General features: G+C 37.9%; 1 protein-coding gene across 14 annotated transcripts in view; it reads right to left on the reverse strand.

Annotated features, from left to right (window-relative positions):
• The window catches only part of lmo7a (LIM domain 7a), a 64,000-nt gene that overhangs the window by 17,359 nt on the left and 22,436 nt on the right, over window positions 1-24,205 (reverse strand). For 11 of the 14 annotated variants that reach the window (XM_073855108.1, XM_073855102.1, XM_073855100.1 and 8 more), the window contains exons 4-14: window positions 22,605-22,711; window positions 12,905-12,935; window positions 12,233-12,346; window positions 11,502-11,697; window positions 9,321-9,561; window positions 8,268-8,549; window positions 7,766-8,047; window positions 7,334-7,489; window positions 5,846-6,577; window positions 4,290-4,319; window positions 3,385-3,508 (exon numbers count right to left, since the gene is read on the reverse strand). In XM_073855108.1, the coding sequence (XP_073711209.1) occupies window positions 3,385-3,508; window positions 4,290-4,319; window positions 5,846-6,577; window positions 7,334-7,489; window positions 7,766-8,047; window positions 8,268-8,549; window positions 9,321-9,561; window positions 11,502-11,697; window positions 12,233-12,346; window positions 12,905-12,935; window positions 22,605-22,711 (2,295 nt within the window). The remainder of the gene's footprint in view (window positions 1-3,384; window positions 3,509-4,289; window positions 4,320-5,845; window positions 6,578-7,333; window positions 7,490-7,765; window positions 8,048-8,267; window positions 8,550-9,320; window positions 9,562-11,501; window positions 11,698-12,232; window positions 12,347-12,904; window positions 12,936-22,604; window positions 22,712-24,205) is intronic. The other 3 variants (XM_073855109.1, XM_073855110.1, XM_073855111.1) reach the window with 3 other exon arrangements.

Below are 24,205 nucleotides of genomic sequence, written 5' to 3' on the forward strand. Positions count from 1 at the left end.
GGAAGGGTGGAGAGACATGAGAACAGACTGAAGAGTGAGGGAGGACTAGATTTTACTGGTGTCCTATTTTGTATGGCTTGCTTTTCCCTTGTGAATCAGGGCCTGTATGTGACCTAAATGTTGTACTGAAGGTGTGTCCATTAATATTCCCTTCATATTATCATTGAACAGTTTGAGATGACTTATTACTGATGTCATTTTTGGACATGGTTATTTCTGGCAGGATGTCAACCAGTGTTTAAAGAAAAACACCACTGTCTTTCAAAATTTAATGTTCTTACCTCAACTTAGACTAATTAATAAATCCCTAACTTTTTTCAATGCGTGCACCTTTAATCTCTGTACAGTGCGTTATGAATGTGTTGGAATTTAGTCTAGCCCCATTCATCCCTGTTTGGATCCTAAGGAATGAATTTAGAAGCCACCAAACACTTCCATATTTTCCCTATTTAAAGACTGTTACATGAGTAGTTACACGGGTAAGTATGGTGGCACAAAATAAAACTTTTGTTTAGAGCCATAGGAATGAATGGGGCTTGGCTAAATGCTAACACATTCACGAAGCGCTGTAAAAAGATTAAAAGTGCATGCATTGAAAAAAAAAACTGTAAACCCGGATAAGTTCTACTAACTCAAGAAAATAGCGGCAATCAGTTGCCTCAATTTTTTTAAGTTTGCAAACTTAAAAGTTTTGAGTAATGACAACTTCAATTCAAATGAAAAATTTTAATTTATCTATACTTAGTTTAAAGGAACAGTATGCAGGATTGTGGCCAAAACTGGTATTGCAATAACAAAACTTGTGGCTAAAACTGGTACTGCAATCACACAACTGGTGGCCAATACACAAAATGACAACATAAACATCAGTTGAGGGCTGCAACTCCACTTTTTAAATGACAATATCCTGTCCAGACCACTGTTGTCAGTGATATAAGCATTTGAAATGTAAATGATTTCTTGATGTCTAGTGACATATCAGGGCCATTTTATGATTCATTGATATAAATTTCTTACATACTGTTCCTTTAAGTCTGATATAAATTAAATTATATACTTTATGTAAGTTAAATTGTAGTAGTAATGTTACTTAAATATTTTGTTGCAACTGATTGCCTTGTTTTTTATAAGTTTCCTGTACTCAAATACTTAGTACACTGTAAAACATGACAAGTTCAGAGTACTCAAAATATTTAAGTAAACCAACTACAATTAAATTTTTTGTTCGCAAATCACAGAAACAAATCATGTGACTCATGAAAATGTAATACCAGTGAAAGTGTGTTGAGACTGAGCTCAGTGCTGACTTTCACATAGTTATTGTTTATATGATAGAACAACACATTATTGACTTTCAGCCAAGCACAGGCACTACACTTCTGAACAATGGTAAGCACTAAAATAAAAAATAGCAAACTCTTCTAAATTTCCCACATAAATAAATGTTTAACACTACTGAGTCTTTTTCTTTACTAAAAACCACATCAAATATCACTTAATTTCAAAAAATGCTGTCGTATTGCAGGCTCATGCAAAGCATGCTGGGAACTGGAACTTCCTCAACCAATTGTGTTAATTTAACCTTAAACTGAAGTAAATTCGCAGTGCCAGACTCTTTCCTAGCTTACCTGGCAAATTGAACTCATCACAACCACCAAAAGTTTGTAATTATTTGCATCCAAGAGCAAATTAATCCGTTTGAAACACGTCTGAGTGTCTGTTCAACGAAGACGTCACTTTTTTGTATAATCCGCCACTAGAGGGCATTTGAAATTAAAATATTTAATTATGGTTGAATCTATATATTACTCAAAAAATAATAGTAAGCTAAACTTTTTGGCACATTTTGAGTACCAGGTACTTTCCATTATAAGTTAGTTATACTGTTTGGGTATGTCTTAATTTATCTTATAACACGGCTCTCTGGAATGCTTGATTCTGATTGGTCAGTTGAGACATTTGCAGGTTCGTTCTTTTCAAATAATAACCGCTCCAAAGTAATAACGCATAGCCGGTACTACTTGTATGTTTTAAATCCCTCTGCGCCAACAAAGATTACTGTTTGGCGCCATCTTGTGACAAACACTGGACAACCACAATTAAGAATGGAACATTTTGACATTCATTTAACATGTACGGAAAAAACAAAACATTTAAACAGTGGATAGAAGAACGTACAATGACAAGACACAGAGAGCTTCCTGAGACTGAACTTGACAAAATAGAGCATTAGAGCTACGAAGCCAACACACAAAAAAATACAGAATGGGCATTAAAACGTCTCAAAGACTGGCTTAAAGAGAAAAAAATGGAGACAGACAAGTATGAAGCAGAGGATCTTAATAAGGTATTACGCTCAATTTATGCATCTGTGCAAAGTTTCGCGGAAGGATAAAAATGTTAAAGATGTAGTGGAGGATTTTCCCGAATTTTAGAAAAGAACCGCCTTCACCACTTTTTTAAAAAATGCAATTGCGCAACACTCCTGATTGACAAATATGAGGACCAATAGTCTTGATGATCCACCCGGAAAAAAAAAATCCTCCACAATACCTTTAATTTAAAACAAATATGCCAATTAAATGTTTCAAATTCATATTCATGTCCAGTTTTTTTTCTTATGTGGCAAGTAGCCGTGTAATAAGCGGGATAATGTAGAGGCAGCCGGTAGTTATCGGGTAAATAAGCCCCTTCAGTGTGATACAAGACCCTCCGCTTCGCGTCGGGTCCTGATCACACTGTCGGGGCCCATTTCCCAATACCTACCGGCCGCCTCTACATTATCCCTTACTTATACCATGGGTCTGTTGAATGCTGTATTCTGATTGGCTGAATACTCCGTGGGTATGCATTTATTTCTTATAACCGCACACCTAACTTGTCAAATGTCTTAAAAATAGGCAGGAGAGCAATGTTTGTGGTAACCGTGGTATAAGAGGAATAATTGGCTCCGGTCCTTCGAATTATTTGAAAATAATGCACACCTGCTTCGCGTCGTGCCGCATTGCACCTTGGTTGTGCATTATTTTCTTATAATTCAATGGCCTGTCGTCAATTATTCCTTACTTAGTTGAGGTAAATACATAGTAAAATATTGATAAACGGTGGTGTTTTCCTTTAAATACATAAAGGGTTCTGATACTTTTCCATCGTGCAGTGTGAATGTTTACACTGTATGTTTATTAAAGATGAAAAAGTGTATTGTTGTTTATGTTTATGTTGTCTGACAAATTTATGCACAAATCCAGGTCAATGCAGTACGTGTTAACCTTTTAACCCTGGAGAACCCTTTTATTAGCAGCAATTAATATTGGCCAAATTTGAGCCATGGGTTCTCCAGGGTTAAATATTTGTCTTAGTACAAATCTGTGGTGTGATACTCACATCTTGCCACTTCTCCTCGCTCTCCTTCATCTGTTCACGCATCTTCCTCAGCTCTTCAAAGCGCAGCTCCCTGCTCATGTTGTTCAAGTTCATCTGCTCTGTGAAATCACTTACTGATTTGCTCCTAAAACAGATGTTTAAAAAAAAACTCAGAAATTGACACATATTAGGAGAGAAGAAAGGTTTCATGGACTGCCCCTCTTCAGCTTTTTCATATGGTTAAAAAAAGTGTTAGAGCTCAAGAAGGTGAAAATGTACCAGACAAAATAGTGGAGGGTTTGTAAAACAACATTCATGCCCTGAAATGTTTAGTTGTATTACAATATGTTAATATTTGGTATGGCACAACTTGATGGGTTACAATCTTATAGGTTATCACTTTCACTCGTGTGACCTGTGAGAGCACAACAAACCTTTTTGACGGCTTTTACATTTTTTTAAAATAAGTCAATAAAGGATATACATACAGGGGTGTTTAATTGGTTGTACTGTTGTGTACCTCTTTATTGGCTGTTCAGCTGACACAACATTGAAATTGAAAAAATCTACAGTACAGTAAGCAGATGTGAAAATTAATTGACGTGTGAACATAGAACCCTAAAAATGTATAACCAATTGAACAAACTGTATATCTGTCCCTTTAAGGTCTACAGAAAGTGCTTCTCACCCTCTACATCCAGAAAAAAAAACATTTTAACACAAATTTGGATTTAATTAGCCATGTATGTTATCTGATGTCTCCACAGTTTTGCAGTGCAAGAGTTGGCCAGCATCTCATGGGGACCAAAGCATTGTGAGTCATAGAGGTTAATGTAGCGAAGAACCCAACAAAACAAAGCGCAGCAGGCGTGACCGCACAACTGAGAAAGAAATGTACCATTCCTGTATCTAAATCCACAACTCACCCATCATTACTAGGACTTTCCGTCAGCAGTCTGAGGAATCAAGAGAACCAGTCATATATTAGTGTAAGAAGTTTTGACCAACAAACTAACAGACATATTCAATATCAAGATCTTTGACACGCCATTGCAGCTCCTGTTATAATAGAGTTGATAATGGTTATTTATTACTCACTACACGATCATGCTTCTAGATGCACTCAGTGTTTTTTTTATTAAACACTTAACCCCTGGCTGGTATTTTGAACATGTGCAAATACTGTAATATTAGCTATCGGCAGTGACTGACATCAGAATGACATCATTGGAAGCTTGAAGAATTCCCCAGCAATCTTTTTAATACCATATGATTAAATCAAAAGAAATGTTTGCTTGGGATTCAAGTTTTACAGTAGGTGTGTTTGGGTGTTCCCATGGACACGTAAGTGTAAGTTCCAGCTTTCACAGGATCACAAGGGTGTGAGGAATTTAGGGTTGGAGTGGATTGTAAGCTTCCTCGTAAAGACTGAATGCATCTGACCGGATTATTTATAGACACTGCTCAGGTTTAAACATTCCACCGCTTAGTTGGATAGACTCGCACCTTATAAAGTATGTTTGAAATCTTTCACTTAAAAGGCAAGACAAACCAATAGACTAGAATGCATTAGATGCATTATTCACTAACATTTTAGTCTTTTTTATTAAACACAAGCAAAATGCATTACACAGGCAACTGTACAGTCTCACTGCAAAAAAAATCAAAACAAAAAGTTTGTGTTTAAAAAAGTTTCTTTGGTGTTGTTGTAAAAGCAAAGCTTATGCATCCTTACAAAACCATTAGTAGTTAAATAAACTATACATTTATTAAGAGCATCCAGAGTTCAAAATCTGAATACATAACCAAATATTAAAAATAAACCATCTATAAAACTATGCATGGATCATTAGCATTGTAAAATTACAGAACTGGCAGCAATTTGATTTTGTGTACATTATTTTGTACATTAAAGGTGCAGTGTGTAAATTTTAGCACCTAGTGGTGAGGTTGCGAATTGCAACCAACAGCTTAGTCCACTGCTCACCCCTCGCTTTTGAAACACATAGAGAAGCTACGGCAGCCGCCACCGGACAAACATGTTATCGTCGGAGACAACTTCGTAAAAAAATTTGTCCATTAAGGGCTTCTGTAGAAAAATGGCGGCACAAAATGGCGACTTCCATGTAAGGGGACTCTCGGTGTATGTAGATAAAAAGGTCTCGTTCTAAGATAATAAACACATAACGGTTCATTATGAAAGGTCTTTATACACCCCTGATAATATAGTTTTGTATATTATTTTGCATTTCTGTCAAGAGATCCTTCTAAAAATTACACACTGCACCTTTAATATGTAAAACAAATATCCATCCATTACAATAATTGATCAAGTGGCACATCTCATGCAAAAACGTCATTTCAGACTCCAACAAACATTTGACAGTGTAAGTTCATAATTAACATATGAATGAGAAAACTACATAGCAGCTGAGATCATACCAAGCAGACGCAAGCATTTGTGCAGGCTCAGAAACCTAACCTCTCTGCTATCAGCCTCTTTCTGTATGTCAGACGACTGGACTCTCTGATGGTTTGCCATTTCTGCAGGTCTTCCTCACTGCATGATGAAGGAACACTGGGAACAGCTAAACTTGAACCAGTAGCATTTGCAATTCCTTGTGTATTTAATGCTTTAAGCTTCCTAAGCAGCATATCATCGGCTTTCAAGTGCTCTTCATGTTTAATCTCTGGCTTATGTTGTCGTTGTCTGGGTTCACATGGGGCCCACATCACCTTGGCCTGGAGTTTAGGTGGCAACATCAATAGCTCTGGAATGGGCACAGGGTGGTACTTATCAGGAGCCCCAGACAGAGGCCGTTCAATTAATAGCTGTTGAATCTTACGAAAAACCAGATCGTCTTTTTCTATGTCAGGGTATATAGGTTCTCCCTCACGCCGGGGCATAACCACAGTAACATCGTTTGCCGATCTGCGACGGGGGACCAGAAATTTGCCGTACTTTAATTTGGCCAAGTCATCGTTGGAGTGAAATGTTTTAGTACGACGACTAAACATGTCATCGTTTTCCAAGTCAGGCAGGATGTCTGCAGAAACATTGTATGGGTCATTGGGGTGTTCACGCCCAAGGAGGGGCCGCTTTTCACATTTTATGAGTCTGGGGCCAGAGGTGGGATCCGGCCGAGGCCAAAAATCAGGAGCATCTAACTTAGGCGGCTCAGGGCTCTGCTGAGCAACCACGGGTGTTTGTAAACTGCATGTGAATGAAAGGAGAAAAGCGTAAAGAAAGATTTTAGGATAGGATGCAAGGGGAGGGTGGGAAAATGCAAGATCTGTAAGCGAGTTTACAAGAGCAATGCACAATAGGTGAAATATAAGTAACAGCATTCCAGTATTTGCAAAAAAAGTACTGTGAATACAGTAAAAGAACAGTTTAGTACAGATATGAACTTGAAAGTTACAGTGGCCACATTATTGAGTCAGGCTTATTCAAAAGAACCATTTATAAAAAGGATTTATTTATATCTGTTCAACTCAATGATCCAGGCACATTGCTTCTTGTGTTAGCAGCTCAATGGGATGAGATTACAATTGAAATATTTGTTAAATTCTTTAGAATCCAGACATGATCACTGTAAACATAATAATTGCATGTTATTAGATAGGAATTATTCTAATAAAAAATAAAAATTGTATGTTGTTAACACAATAAATAACTGCACCCCATCCAAAATAAATGAATAATGTTAATGTCAACTATCCATTGGCTAAATAAACAGAAGACTGATAATGTATTATGTCGACATTGTCACTTTTCCATTTGGCTTATGGTGAACTTGTGTGGTGATGTCATCAACATTTTTATGATTTATTATGATAATGATTTTGCACAGAAGACACTACATGTTAGTAAGCATCAGTTGATACTTTTATTTGAACATGAGAAGCTGTTCGGGTGGGGGAGTGAGTAGATGTCCAATCCTACTGCATGTAGGGCTGTGATAAGGACCTGGCATTGGTGGTGAGGCTGGGGTGGGCGTGGTCTTCAGGTGTATGGGGGTGAGAGGGAGGGGGTTCAGACTGAGTGCGTGCAAAAGGGGGAACGGAGAGCCAGGGACTGATGTCACCATCTGAGTCGTCTGAGAAGGAACCAGACCTCGTGCCACTGGAAAACGGGAAGTGAAAAAGTACAGAGAAAGACAGAGGAAAGTTAGCAACCATCACCAGAGGAAAGAGATAGCAGAGATTACAGAGGAAGTGAAGAAGCAAAAAAGACAAACTTCTATTAAAATGAACTGGGAATAGGTCTGGGAATTAACAGTGTTATATTATTTAAAAAAAATTCAGCTATGTGATCATAACTATCTTTGTGATTTCCACCTCTACTGCTCCATTGATTTATCATGTGTGTTTTTTTCTATTGCTTTAGTACCGAACAGACCTGAATCCTTGGATCTTTCTATACCAAGGGCGGCGCTGGGATCCCAGTTTTATCTTCTTCACATGTGCATCCTCTTCAGGTGTCCAAAACTTGGGTAGAAATTTATCAAAAGGCACAGTGGCAGACGGTTGAAGCACCAGGCCTACTTTACGGGTATAAAGGTCATCCTGAACAGGGTCAGCATAGCCAAACTCCTCATCCTCCTCTTCAGAGTCATCGTAATTGGTGAGACCAGCCGATCCAGGCCTTCTATAAGTCTTCTGAAGAGGCTGTGACTGAGTGCTGCTCAAAAAACACCCATTTGTGTTACATACAACCAATTATAAAACGAACCATGAATGTAACAACGATAGCAAACCGAACAAAAATCACACAGAATGGTTCAAAAGTCCACACTATGAAGTGAAAATCAAGCATAACAGCAAAAACAAACCAATCAGAGAGAGAGTTGCATGACACTAACAATATGCCAACTCAAGCGCCAATGATGCTGGTTTCTGACCTGAGGTGGGTCAACCGGGGGATGTTAGTGACAGTCACATGTGGTCGGTGGGTACGTGGGATAGCAGCTGCCTTCAGCGGGTTCATAGGTATGGCAAAGTTGGTCGGTGCGTCACGGGAGGGGCTGTGAAATCTACGGCTAGCGAGGTCATCTAGAACCAGGTCGGGATCTGGTCGATCTGCATCCGAATCACTGCTCTCGTACTCATTAGCCCGAGACAGGTGGGGAGACAGGGATTTCAACTCGGGGACAGAGGAGGGGTCTGAAGCAGCTCTCCCACGACTGGGAGGGACCACCAATATTGGGTCACATACAGTAAGTACAACGCAAGTGGAAGCATATAGTAAGCACTGGCATCCAAACATTGAGATTTTAATTATATCTATCGCAACTGCTCACCCATTAAAAGAGAGACACAACAATATATTTTTTATAGGCAGCAAAGTGATTATTTTCTTCAAAAAAGAGACCAAAAGCTAAAGCCACTTGTCGTATAGAAAAGACAATTTTTGTGTAAGCATGGGTTGGACAACATTATAGATCTATTTTTCCTTTTGCACCTGGCACTAACATGCGTCTCAGGCACACCAATTGAGAGGGTGCAGTGCTAAATACGGGCGTTAACAGGGTGTAAACCATTTTTTGGTAGAATCAGTACAACCTTTCCCATTTGTAGTCGCACCAATCCTACCCTGGACAAAGGACCGCCTACTCATCTGTCAGTCAACTATTGCACCAGTTTTCTATTATTATATGAAAATCAATTACTTAAAAATTTGGAAAGTAACAAGACTTCATTATCTGTCAGATATCCCGACATCAACATGCACTGACACAAAATGCATGCAAACGTAAGTTAGTTAATACAGTTGCTTGATTACTTACAGTACAATCAGATCACCTGAGATGGATGTTAATACCAGGTGTAAACATCAGATCAGATGGTCATCTTTCACCATAACAGGTCAATGTACCATCCAATAAGATTCTTTGAACAATAAACCACCCTGAATCTTTATAGTGCAATTCAATACTTGCACTGACTTGCGTTACCTGGAAAAGTTGCCATCTTCATCTGTGTACAGGGGAGCACCCCAGCTTTGCCTGTTTTCTTCATTTCGATCTACACGTTTCTTACGCAGTGGTGCTGGAACATAACCTGATGCCTTGTCTTTGGTCGGCAGGAACTGGTTGAACTGAGCCGCGACCTTTGGAGTTACGACCAGCGATCGTCTGTATTCTTTACTCTCTGACATCATGAAGCTCAGATCGGCCTCAGGGTCACTTCCACAACCTGGAGAAACATAGCACAACCAGAAGTGCTAGTCAGCATCAGCATGCATGTTGTTTTGAATGCTTGTCACCTTCTGGGATGCTGGTTAGCAAGACACTTTTGGTCCACCAATTTTACCAGAACGACCATTCTGGGTGGCCAGCACTTTTTGAAGTCTTCCAGCTAGACCTTTTTATTATTTATTATATATGTTTCATTTGCTAGACCCAACAATGTAGGTGATTTCAGGTTTTACTGTCCTATCAGGGACATACAGGCCTCACAATGCAGGCCCACTAAACACTTACTGTACATACTTCACAGTGGTAAGCACAACAGTGTGAACAGACAGCGACTCATTGGCAGCTCAGTGGGGAATGAGAAAAAAATGTCTCACTGAGGTGAACAAAGAGAAGGTCCAGAAGACTAATTACATCAGCAACTAATTACATCAGCACCTACCTCAAGAGCTAAAATTGAGCCCATGGGGCCGTGACTGGAGTAGAAAGATGCTAATGTCGATAAAACACAACCATGTGGAAGAATACGAAAGAATGGGAGTTTGCATTTTCCATCAAAACAACATCTGCTGACAATAGCTCGTGACAGGTTTAGGGTTCTTATAGACTTCGCTTTAGCTTTGTAGACTATGCTTATTGTTGGCTTAAATGTTAACTGCAATTTCATATGCAAGTTGCTTAAATCACCTAAATTAATAAATGTAATGTTATGCAAATGTAACCTTGTTTAAAGAGATCATTTGAATGAAATCCTACACCGACCCCTAGAGGGCATCAGGCATATGTTATGAGTGATGGTTATTAGGTGCACATAGAGGCCACATGGATGGCCTATTTTTGTATGCAAAGCCCGAAAGCGAGTTAGCATTTTAGCACTTCCAGTCAATGGGTTTCTTGAATGGGATTTTAGTTAAACTCCTTAAATTGGATTTTTGGTTAACATTTTATTCTACAACATAAAAAACACACCATTCATTGTGACTTTTTAAACCTTTAAAGTGGGCGGTTGCCAAGAAGATTGCTACATGGGACTACAGACTTTGTCAGGGATTTTTAATGTCATCACTCATGAAGATCTCAAAAACAAGGCTACATTGGCACAATTCCCAACTAAGACTTATCATCTGAGTATTTCCTTATCAGGGAACATGTTTTAAATTGTGTTTAATAAAGTTTGAAAGAGCTGTCCGAAGCTTGCTGGTTATGAGGTTGATGTCGAAAGATTGTGTTGTAGTTTGCTTGTAGCCTAAGGTTTGCGTTTCATTTCTAGTAAACGCGGTTAGAATTCAAAACTCATAAAAGTTGTGTTTATTTGTGAAGATTATCTTAAGTTGGACAAGTGTCAAACTTTTGTTAAACATAAAGCTTATTTTTTGCGATAATCCAAAGTCTATGGGAAAAATGAATGGGGTTTTTGGCGAGGGAACCCGTGTCCCACTAACTTTCGGGTTGGCCTACAAAAATATGTCATCCCACTGAACTCAAATATTTTTTCTTTAAAAAGAAATTAAATAAATTATTATTTCTGACATTAAAATATATATATATTATTTAAGTGATCAATAATATTTTAAATAAATTATAATGGCTGACTTTGAATAGTGTTTTTCTACAAGGGTAACTTAAAACTTGATTTAAAAAAAGCTTCATCCACACAGCTAGGTGTCAGTATAGGTGTCTAAAATGACATGTGGCTATATTAAAAAACTTTATGGAAACCGTTTTAAGTTATTAAGTTTAATTGATACACACCTTTCATTGATACACATCTTAGCTAAAGCAAGGACATGTATATTTGTTTTTGTGGGTATGTCTTAATGCTGCATGTGACCTGCCATACCATTACAAAATAAAAGATCCAGTCTCCACCTTTCATATTTATTTGTCAAGATAAAGTCAAGAACATACAAGAGAGACGTAACCAAAAAGTTGTAGTCTTACCCTCGCTGGTGCCTTTAAGTGTAGCGTCTGGTGATGTGCTAGAAGTTCTGGAGTCCAGCGAATCGAGACTGTCGAGCGAGTCTTCTCTCTTGTGACCGGCCTGTAACGTTAAGAGCTCTTCCTTCTCTGAGTACCAGCTATCACTACAAGAGCCCTTTCGTGCACTGCCCTGCAGTGATGTGTAATCCTCTAGTGCCTAAGAAGCACAAGGGTGTGAGAAAGACACACACACACACGCACACAAGATACAAATAACACAGCATCAGCACACAAACTCACTCACTTTTTTGTATTGTAAGTCATGCCATTGTAGTCGGTCATGTAAGTGTTTTGAAATATGGTTTGTTATGGGTGTGTACATAACACAAAGACACTGCAAAAATCTAAAGCAGAATCTAAAGAAGGATTTAACAACGAAAAGAAAAGGTAATCGTGTAATTATTCTACAAATAAAAATACAATAGGAATTTTAAAACTGCATTCATAGAAAGCATGTGGGGTTTTTACTACTGTAAAAGACAACAGGATCAAAGCAAGCAGGTGGAAATTACTATTGGTTGAACCTGCTGTCAATGTTTGGTCATGTTAAATGATGAGACTAGTAAGACACGTTTTTATCACATATTTTAAATACCAGAGTGATATAAAACAGCTCGTGCCCACGTCTATAAGTAACTGCATAATATAAGGACTTCAATAGAACTCAGAAGAATAAAAGACACATAGTTTACCTTATATAGTGCTGTGCCGAGCAATCCTTCAAAAGCTTTTAGTTTTAAGTAAGGTCCATTATAAAAAGGATCAGCAAGTGCCTTTCTGCCCAACCAGTATAACGTGATCAGAACCTGTAATATAAATGTATTTAAACATTGATACAAACTCAGTGATACATAGTAAAACACTGCTGCACTGCACTGTAAATGTATTTGTTGGCTTAAATTTTTAAGTTGAATCAAATTGACTATACAAGTCCATTCAACGTACTATTTTAAATCTCAAGCTAGCGCTGTGTATAAAAAAGTAGAAATAATAGTACTCCTGTCTACTTGGATGAAGGATTAACAGGAACTATATTAATATAATAAAACAGCAGTACTTATATGTAGCTACAGTATTATTTATAAATGTCTGTATGTCGCTTGAAAGATTGCAGTTTATGGTGTTTTTCAAATGAAGTACTCATCAAAAATGCTACTACGTGTATATTACAAACTGAGCTACTTTAGGAGATACCGCCACATAGATAGACCTCCACAAACCATCGCAAACCAGCAGATAAATTTGATTAAACACTACAGTAATAAATCAATATTCCTAACACTCACAGCATCTTTTTAAACAAACAAATTTACGTTATAAACACGATTTTACATCCGCACAAATAATTGAGCATTAGTACTTACATTTTTGAGCCTCCTGCTGCTCTCTTGGCGCCTGTAGGGGAGAAGAGGTGTGCGGTTAATCACTCAATGTCTGGAAAAAGACAATAAAATAATAGTGAACATGCTCTGAGTTTCTGCGCTTCGGCAGTGAATGAGCTAGAAAGCGAGAGTACAATCCCGTCAGCCCGGGCTTCCCAGCTCTGTACAAAAGCATATGCACATTGCACGCACATGTTGACTCAAAAACACTGACTATCATTCACAAACACACCCAGAAAAAGCCTGTCCCCTGAGAGAGGTCGTCCTGCTGGATAAATCTTTAACATCAGCTGACGTAGAACAACAAAAGACCTGATCCAGGCACAAAACTAAACCCAGAGTGAAGATGGAGAGTGAAGATTAATACTCGAAATTGTCGATTTCAGCTATAAAATATCAGTAAGTTGGTACTGTATGTTGTACTTTTACATAACCTTGTATCTGTCATTGTTTATTTAGAAAAGGTCTTCTAAGAAACAGGATCACCATATAAATACCACATTCAGTTAGTAAAAAAAGTAAGAGAGTCAAAATACTGTATGTACCACAGCTGTCACTGGTGCAGCCTAATATGTACCATTGATACAACATTTGATACCAATATGTACCTTTGAGATACTAATATGAATATTTGTGGTGAATATTTTAAGCATCAACGGCATTTGGAATAGCAGTGTTTACCAGGGCTCCAGACTGCCAACAAATGGTGGCATTTTGCCACCAAAATTTGAGAGTGTGCCACTGAATTTTACATCTAGTCGCACGTGTGCGACCAGTAAATTTGACTTCTTGTGATGTGACACTGAATTTTAAACAGCACATTGTACTTTCTGCATCTAGCATTAAAGTATGTATTAGTAATAAAGTGGAAATTTGTAGAAATGTAAATATTTGGTTAGCATGTTGATTTACGGTGTGTGCCCCTAAATTTTCTGGTTGTGCCCCTAAAATTTTCAGTTGGGGTCCACTGTTCTCCTAGTGAAAAAAATTTGTCTGGAGCCCTGTTTACATCCTGTTGTTGTGTTTTAAGTGAGGTACCAAATTCCCTTCTCTGATGTTTCGACGCACATACAATCTCAGTTATAACGTTTACCAGAACTATGTACTCTAAAATAATCACATGAGACAATTCAATGCTTTGACGTTACAGTACAAAGGGCCACTCCAGCACAAATACAGCAGTCTCCTTATCTACAAGTGTCGAATTACCCCAGAAATATTCATAACACAATTTGTGGTATCTGGAGCATTTCATGACCCTAACGCAGCTAAATTCACCTTAGGTGACATTCCTAGAGTACTAACAATACCATTTTAGAGCAATTGCAAAAGAAATTTTAGCTGAGGCAGCATGATGCAAGATTTATAACAGGTCAACCCATGACAGCACAGGCGGTTAGAGGACATTTTTGCCGTTTAGTGACCAATGTTATTTTTCAGGCGGGTGAACCTGCATAGCATGTACTGTAGGTGAATAAGCAAAGGCGTTTGCTGCACCCGATAACAAAAACATTTATTGGCCCAATAAAAGAGCAAGTTCTCTGCCACTGAAACAAAGTCCACATTTACAAAGCTACTGGAAAAGAATCTTCAGAAACATTAAACGCTGGTTACCTAATAATAATTTATGAGCCCTGCAAAAGCCAAAAGACTCTTTGTTGGATTAAAAAAAAGATGATGAAAGGGAAGCATTTTAAACTTAAATGCTATATCTTGGGTTCAAACTGCTGGTTACTTAAAGGGACACTCCACTTTTAAAAAAAAAAGTAAGTTTATTTTCCAGCTCCCCTTGAGTTTAAGATTTTATTTTTACCATTTTGGAATCCATTCAGATGATCTCTGTGTCTAGCGGTACAACTTTAAGCATAGCTTAGCATAATCCATTGAACCTGATTAGACCATTCGCATCGAGCTCAAAAATAACCAAAGAGTTTCAATATTTTTCCTATTTAAAGGTGTAGCAGAAGATTTTCTCGAATTTTAAAAAAGAACCGCCTTCTCCACTTTTTAAAAAATGCAATTGTGCAACACTCCTGATTGACAACTAGGAGGACCAATAGTCTTGATGATCCACCCGGAAAAAGAAAATCCTCCGCAATACCTTTAAAACTTGACTCTTCTGTAGTTACATTGTGTACTAAGACCGCCAGAAAATTAAAAGTTGTGATTTTCTAGGCAGATATGGCTAGGAACTATACTCTCATTCTGGCGTAATAATCAAGGACTTTGCGGCTGTAACATGGCTGCAATTATATTACGCAGTGCCCAAAAATAGTCCCCTTGGTAACTTTCAATAAAGGGTATGCTGGAAAATGAGCATATTTAAAAAAAAAAGTGGAGTGTCCCTTTAAATGCCACAATACATATATTTGCATATTATTCTTTAAAAAACAAAGTTTTTTTCGTTTTAAAAAACACAGCCAAATCATGTGCAGAAATTCAAAGTGATGATTGCAGTGCATTTTAGACATTGTTGGATGATACTGAACAAGTGCTTAAGTTTTAACTTTTCACTATCACTATTGTCTGAAACATTCCACTCCCATCAGCTCACTTGTCTACTTAAGACACTATCAGATATAATCACAACAGAAATGCCTTTCAACGGGGTCTCTTATACATCAGCTGTGAAAAACGTTGAACGAATGTGTCTAAACACGTACAAGACTGTGTCAAACTGCTTATGATCACCTGTCTTTCCCACGGCAAACAAAAAAGGTTGTTTGTGCTACTAGCCGTTTGTGAGAATGTTTGCACGGTTACATTCGTACAAAATGTGAAATCGACCTGCTGCGTGCCTATATAGTTATGTGCAATCAACACACAAACCAAGTAACATTTCAAATTGTACTATACTATACTATAATCTCACTGTATGTCATAAAACATAAATCTGTGGGAAAGTCACATTGACATTTTGGAAGCTATATCTGTGTGTGGTTATTATGTGTTATTTTTTATAAATTGAACACGATGAAAATTTCTAAATGGTACTTTGCTGCTTCCCTATAGTCATATAGACAATGAAGTAACATTTAAACCAAAGTCCAGTTCAAAGTTACACAATATCCGCTGCATATTTCTGGAATTATCTGGCATGTTCTTCCTCAGTATCTAAATAATCCAAGTACACAAAAGGTCCGTAAAGATTTGCCAATCCCTTTTGGGCAATGCAATAAAATAACACACTGACAATAGATGGGCAGGTTGATGAAACATCAACACCCCTTATTGACAGAATCTAATTTGAGTGGGTGTGTATGCATAGCTGAGATATTAAAACCTTACAGCCCTGTTCAGTAACATTCAGCTGGTAAAGAATGTTCCCTTTGGTTTCTAGAATTAATACTACCAATGAGCCACGTCAGCTGGCATCATTAACGCTTTACAAAATAAAAGAAAGTTAGTTAACAGCACAGTGCTGTAATGCATCAAATCATATTTATAATGTAGGCATCAGCTGTGACGGATTAATGCCTACCAAAAGTCTTGTTACATGCTTATCCAACTCACCAGCCACAATCCACAAGTACACATTTGTAATGAATTAATCTTCAGTACTCTGATAAACAAAGAGGGGCATGAACTGAGCTCTTGTGTGATGGCTAATGGTGCGAATTGTTTTTGTGGACTGATCGGCACAATCAAGTCCTTCACAACTGAACGATTCACCCCAGTTGCAGACACCGCTGATGCCATCCAGTGCCACACGCCATTGTGTTTAGTTCCCTTACTGATGAAAATGTTATACTGATATTTCAAAGTGCATCTGTTTCACTTAAAGCATCCACCATGGTGCTGATTTACTGACTTATTCTGATAAACAGTATAATATAAAACACATTAATCTTATCCAGTGTTTCGTCACTTTAAGATCAAGCTGCAAACTTCAAAGTAACGCAAGAGCTTAAAAGTGGTTTATCTGGGGATCAGTATAGCAGCGGAGCATAAGATGATGGTATCTGAAGTTAATATCAACAGAACTGTAACTTTGCCACACCGTATTACTCTGTTGTAAAACCTCTGAATGCATGAGCCTGTCTCCAAAAAATTACCTTATACTTTCTTGTTTGTGTAAGCAGCTTATTACAACCAATAGTTATCTTTTAAAGTAAAGTGCCCTTTAGGTGGCATAAAAGAAATCACAGCATAGTTGCATGTCATCATGAAAAGACTCTATGAATCCAAACGCATGTTCATTTATACGTAATGTTTGAACTTTTGCACGGTCCCTTACCCATCATTTTTGCATGTAAGCTACTTATAGCAGATTCAAGGTACGTTAAACACATTTTATTACTACACGTTTCCTTGTAAAGCATAAAGGCGCAGGTTTCTGTGGGATCCGACCTATACTGGGATGGGATGGAGCATCCTGGTCAGCCCTGCCTGATATAAAACAATGTTTTTTCTTTGTGATCAGTTTGCCATTAGAAACAAGCTTTTTACTATTTGAACTAGTGCAATGGTTCATAAAGGTTGTATAATTTGATGTATATCCATAAACCTCAATGCTAAAATCTAAAATCAAAGGGTGAGGTTTTTATATGAATTACTGGAATGTAGGAGCAAATTTCTTTAACATTACAGTATGTCATTTAAAAGTAACGTAGTATGGCTACTAGCAAACATAAAAGTATAACATGAAGCCAGGAACAACGTTCACATACAGCTCAAGCTACAGTACACTATCTCCAAATCATGAAACCTCCTGAACGATGATTTAGTGTCATTATGCTGGGATGACTCGCCTTCTGACGTCAATTTGACAATCAGATGTCTGACAACATTCATTTATAAAAGGATGCTCAAGACATCCGATACTTACAGAGAACTAATAAATATGCCGCCCAGACAAACCTGTTGTCTTCTAAACCTGTACTGTACATTCAAATGTAATGCTTTGTGTTTCAAATTCATTCATTTATCCAAGTCAAAAATACTAACAATCAACCTACAGTAAATAACCACAACAGTTTTATGCATAGATTTGAGCATGAGGAATTACATTTTAAACAACATCTGTTTACTTAGGAGATGCCTAGATGATCTGAGAATTTGTTTATGTTAATGGATTGTGGAAAAACTGACCGAGTATCTGGCAAACTGGAAGAGGAAGGAACCGATGGGGAGATGACCTGAAATTGCTTCTCACTCATTTGCTTTTCATGGACTGATGAGTAATAAGGAATAAAGGCTCTGCTTATCTCAAGCCTGCTAGCAATAGACTGATAACTCCTCACGTTGTCTTCAGTGTGACTGAGGACATTTGACTTGAAACTCCACAAGGGCTCTAAACCTCTCAGATCAGAACAAGACATTGGAAAACATCTGATGGGACAGGACACACAAACTACAGTACAGTATGTATTCAGATTGCAAAAGGTTTAGTGCTGGGGCCCTTAGACAAGGCTTAGATTAATCCAGGACTAGGCCTTAGTTATTTTAGGACATTTAAGACGTTTTTTACAAACAAATCTTACAAAAAATTATACTGGTGTGCATCTTGAGACAAAACAATGGCACTGATAGATGGTAAAATATGTCAGTACAAGGTGTTTTGAAATTAAAGTAGCTCAAACATGCATTTAAGTCTGGGACTAGGATAAGCCCTATACGGGAAACCGCCCCATAGATAAGGTTCTTCACAGTAGCTGTGTTTCCATTACAGATGTGTGCAAAACTTTAGCATTATTTTCTAAATGTCGACAAAATACTATTGCGCAATGACTGCGTTTACATTAACCGATGATATGCGACCGAAACGTTTCCTCTCGCGATAAGTCATTCCAAACATCATGTCAACTGATGTTGGTAGGTTTACTAATATCACATCCTCCCACACTAGGCATTATTTTTAAGCGAAGGAGACGTACGATTATTATTCGCACATTAATGCCAAGGAAAGCCACTTGTACTTAGGAGCAGCAATATATAGGTGTTTCTTGGAAGTAATGGTACACATTATGTTAGATCAAGAGATGTAGGAGTGTTATTCAAACATTATTGGCAAGGAAAGCCTCTTTTATTTGGGAGCAGACACTTATTGAGGTGTTTCTGGGATGTTTTTGTACATACCGCCTTATCTTCAAATAATAATTGTGTGACTTACTTGCATCAGGTGACCCGAAAATGTGAATAAAGTGTTTCTATTGCAGTTTTGCAGAATACACCTTTTCCGAATTGCATGAAAAACCACCTCATCTGACCGTAAAAACTTTTTTGTGATATATGGGAGTTTTTGCGAAGTCGTTGTGTTTCCATTGGCTGCATTTTTAATTTGCAATGTCAATTTACGCAATTTAAAGTAATGGAAACACAGCTAGTGAAGCTAGTAAAGAACCATTTTGGTTTCCCAATCTTTGGCAAAGGTTTTTGAAAGAATCATTTCTTTCCATCTTTTTGTAGTCCAAAGAATTTTTTTCCAATACAAAGAATGTTAGTGCATGCACATGAACAGAATGGTTCTGTGGATGTTAAAGGTTATTTTTGAAACTACAGGCAGCAAGGTTCTTCAATGGCATTGTTTAGTGCCTTCACCTTTAAGAGTAATGCAGTCAATTAAACAAATGACATCCAAATGACCACAAACACTAAACTCCATTTAAGAGTTTATCAAGGTCATGGTTAGATGTTTATTATGATCACACAATTAAGGTTTGGTGAGAAAAGTGGAAAAAAATTTAACAGGGGTCAAATTTGGGATAATGGTTTCAAATCTTCTTTTAGCCAAACACAGTCGGATTTATAGTAAATAATTGTCATTACACCACAGGGCTGTTGAATGCTTTATTCTGATTGGTTAAGAAATGTTCCACGGGAATGCATTATTATTTGATAAACGGAAACCGTACCTGTCCAATGTCTTAAGATAACCACCAAAACAATGTCTTACCAATGTCTGTGGTAACCGCGGAATAGCACTTTTGGGAGTACTTCGACTCTGCGCAGTAACACTCTCCCTCCCTTCCGCCATACAATATAGTTACCCTTTTAAATCGGCTTAGAAAAGCACTATGTTTTATTTTGTGCCACCATCCTTGCTCGTATAACTACTCGTCTTAAATAGGAAAACCGTTGATGTGTTTGGTCACTTCTAACTTTATCTCTGGCTAAGCTATATGCTATCAAAGTGTCGCCGCGCGCCACAGCAATGAAGTGCACGCACTAAGATGATAGAGGTATGCATCAACTTTTCTTGGTTAAGGTAATAACATAGTTTAATATGGAAAAAGGATAGACACATCTGCTTTGTAATGGTGTGCATTATTCGCCCGTTGTCAATTATTTTCTTACTTGGCATTGTAAAGTGCCTCATTTTTAAACTCTCAATAAGTATATCCATCTATCAAAACTAATACAGTTTTTAAAAGAACAGTTCACCAACAAATAACAATTCTGTCATCATTTTCTTACCCTCATGTTGTTCCAAACCTGAAGATATTTTGATTAATGATAGTAGGCACAGTTCACAGTACCCATTGACTTACCTAGTATTGATTTTTCCTACTGTGGAAGTGAATGGTTACTGTCAACTGTGTGGTTACTATCATTTTTTTAAATATATTTTTGTTCAAGAAACTCATACAGGTTAAGAACAACTTGAGGGTGAGTAAATGACCCAAAAATGCAGTATTTTCATTTTTGGGTCAACTAAAATTAAATGTTTTCTGAGGTGAAGCAAGGCAGAGCCAGGGAATTATTATTTACTTTGACTGTATTTGGCTAAAAAAGAAAGTTAAATACACCTGACATGGCTTAAGGGTGAGGATTGTAAGATATAGTCTAATTTTCATTTTAGGATGAACTAGTCTTTAAAAAAAGCATTGCCCTTATAAACGAATGCTAATCTATAAACATATCAGGGTCAGCTTACAGTTAGTGTATGCAAATTGCTAGCCAAGCAAGCAGGTACCCGCAGCAGATAATATAATGCCAGAAGGGTTCCTGTAGTAAACACAAGCATTCAATCCCAAAGAATGTAAAGTTACACCAGGAGAAAACAGAGGCTAAAAAAAGTACGGGCCAGGAATCAAATCACCACTGCAGTTCATCTGGTGTCAAAATGTGACCTTTCAATTCTAAAATTAGGAACCCTGGAAGCCTTCTGGCAAATGCCTGACAGTGGACACAGATAAACGGCAGGAGGAAGGCAAACAGATCATGCACACACCCACAGGCGCTATAGACAAAACACAGACGAAACCAGTACAGTATATGTGGTAATATAGCCCATAGGAGGTGAATGAGCCCTATTTAATAAGAGTCTGTGTATGGTTGCTATGACAGAGAAGGTGTGGCATGGTAACCGTCACGCAGCAAAGCTCGTTTTGTGTAATCTCAGACCGCAGCTGAGTGTGACCTGACAGCGCTGTCACTTTAACTGAGGTAATACTGATGGAAAAAAGATTACTAGCAGAAGCATCAGCCCTCCTTCTTCATATTCAAAGCAATCTTATCAATGTCCCTGGCTGATTTCACATATTTGAATTACTATTTTGTATGGTGACATGATACAGCTTTTATCAGTCACAGTGCTTTAAAAGTTATTGTGCTGGACTAATTCATGGTCGAGGTGAACACACCTTAGTCAAATGAAGCATTTACAAAGGATCAACTAACAGAAAACACAGGAACAGAAGCGAAAGTAATTGCAGACCAGTAAAATGCTCATCCATGATGCACGCCTCACCAAAACATGTCATTATTTACTGTACTCACCCTCATATTGTTCCAAACTGGAATGCTGTTATTGCATAACACTTCTACGGTAGTGTTAAAATAAAAATAACATCATCACCTCGTTTCGGAATAACACCTCATAAATAATAATACATTTTTTGGGGGGTGAACCCTTCCATAAAACACACACTATTACACAAACACTTCATGAAAGATGAGTGTTACTTAATTGAAGTAACTTAATCTAACATAATAGCCCAGAACCTTTTGTTACTGAATGTCAAACATTGTTTTTGTGGTAATAAACTGTCAAAGCTGGACTGACAGCAGTTAGCGTCATGTCCTCCCATAACCACACCTGCGAGTATACCGAACTGGTTCTTCAACATGCCATATCTTTCCACCCAAGTCACTGGTATGTGCTGATCCAAAACACTGAAACTAAAATATTGCGTGATGTAACACGCAGACAGAATAAACACCTGCATGTGGTAACATCCTCAGCACGCACACACAAACCATTCTCTTTCATGGATTTACACATCATCAGATTGTGGTTTTATAGCTGCTCACCTTTGTTCTGAGCTGTTTAACTTTCGAAGACTTTCTGTTGTCGAATTTAATTGGACTAACAGCCATATTCATGAATGATGATATTCACTTCAGTTCACATTTAAATCGCTTTTTTTTGGTCGAGGTTGTATGATAGATGTCACCACAAAACTTCACATGAATTTGTCATTCTGTAATGAATGGCCATATACACTATATACATTTACATTAAGGGGCTATAGATTTTAATTAAACCACTTGGCCTTTCTATACAGGCCTAAGTGGAAATGAGACCAGTGGACATTCAGATCTGCCAAAAAACACCATCATAAACAGCATTTGGACACGGTCTGTGCAGATAAACCACAGCTATTTTCCACACTGGCAAAAGGTCAGATGTTTCGTAAAACTTTCTACAATGCATTGTAAGCTGAGAAACTGAACTTACTTGACAGTTGCGCGTGTAGATAAGTCTTGCAGGTCTCCTGGGTCAAAAAGTTGGGCTTGATTTAGTCCAAGTTTGCCGCAGGCTTTCAAGAAGAGGTTGACGTTGTCCTGTCAACAGAGAATATGAGTCCACCGTTTGAGTTATACAGTAATCATATGGGAATTCTTTGGCAGGTGCAGTTCAGAAATCATTGCATCCAAAGTTCAGACAGTCCTCTGAGTAAGCAGGGGTGGGAGGAGAGAGGGCAGGTGGCAAATAAATACTGAGACAACAGAGAGAGCGAAAAAACGAAGGCAGGACTTAAGTGAGTGACCTGTGACACTACCTGTGAGAGCGGGAGTTTGGTTTAGGGGCGGAGCAACATCTCTGACAGACAGCTTTAAAGCAGCAGGTGCCCTCCCATGCACATGTAAGGTAGTCACACAATCTCTCTCTCCACCATCAGTCTTGTAATAACTCAGGCACATATGTTCGTGCATACTTTGTACACAAACACATATACTCATGTGTACTCTCCCTTTTCACACCCAGAAACCGTCACTCAACCTCACGGCAGAACATCTGAGGAATCTAAGGGGCGGTGGATTATTTTGGAGACAATGTTGTCATGAAACAGAAGACTGGTGAATGAAACAACAAACTATTTCCCTCAAGCGACTATTAAGATCGTGGGGGTGAGGAAATGCTTTAATGTATGAGAAACTTAAGATTGTGTGTGTGTACTGTGTGTTCACATACACATTATGTAAGACCGAATTCATGTTCCTGAATGAGAATAATAATCAGCTGAAAAGATGAGATAGAATTTCTATGCTGGTTTCCGCTGGTTAATGGTAGTTTGGTGTTGGCCTAGATCAGTGGTTTTTAAACTACGCATTGTGCATGGTGTGAGGTTTAATTACACATAATAATAATGATAAAATGTATGCATTTTATAAAATGTCATAAAACTGGGGCACAATCTCGCGCCCCCTAGTTTGGGAACCACTGGTTTAGATGATGGAACTGACTTTACTGTACATGATCTTGATAGTGACAATTGTCTGTTTAAGTTACTTTAAAAGCCTAACAAATCAGCATCCTGCCCTTCGGGGAAAACGCAACATACTGGTGACTAGCAATGCTAGTCCTTTAAGTGGTGTCATTCAGATCAACCATCTGGATATCATGTCTTAAGTGCACAGCCCACCCTTTCCCATGTCACCCCTCCTGCTTATGGTTTGCTTCAGCCTATATTTAAACAGCAAACATGCTTATTAGAGATGAAAATAAGAAGCTAACCATTTAAATTTGAGTGAACATGTAAATCACCTTCTCTTTAAACTTTTTGTGGGTGGGGGATAATATGTCCTTTATTTACATAAAGTATTCATCTGATATGTACTTAAAAGTGACAAACAAAAATATCAAAGTCCAGTTGATTGCACAGAAAATTAATCCTGCAGAAATAAATGTACAAAAGCTGTCCCCTGTGCAGTGCCCTTTTAAAAAGTACAGCTTTGTACCTAAAGGGTACTTAATGGTACGTATTAGAGCTTTTGTAAAAGGTACCGTCCCAGGGGCAGCTTTCGTACATTTATTTCTGACAATGTAGTAAGTCT

Source organism: Misgurnus anguillicaudatus, chromosome 17, assembly GCF_027580225.2.
Source record: "Misgurnus anguillicaudatus chromosome 17, ASM2758022v2, whole genome shotgun sequence".
In the NCBI taxonomy this organism is placed as follows: domain Eukaryota; kingdom Metazoa; phylum Chordata; class Actinopteri; order Cypriniformes; family Cobitidae; genus Misgurnus; species Misgurnus anguillicaudatus.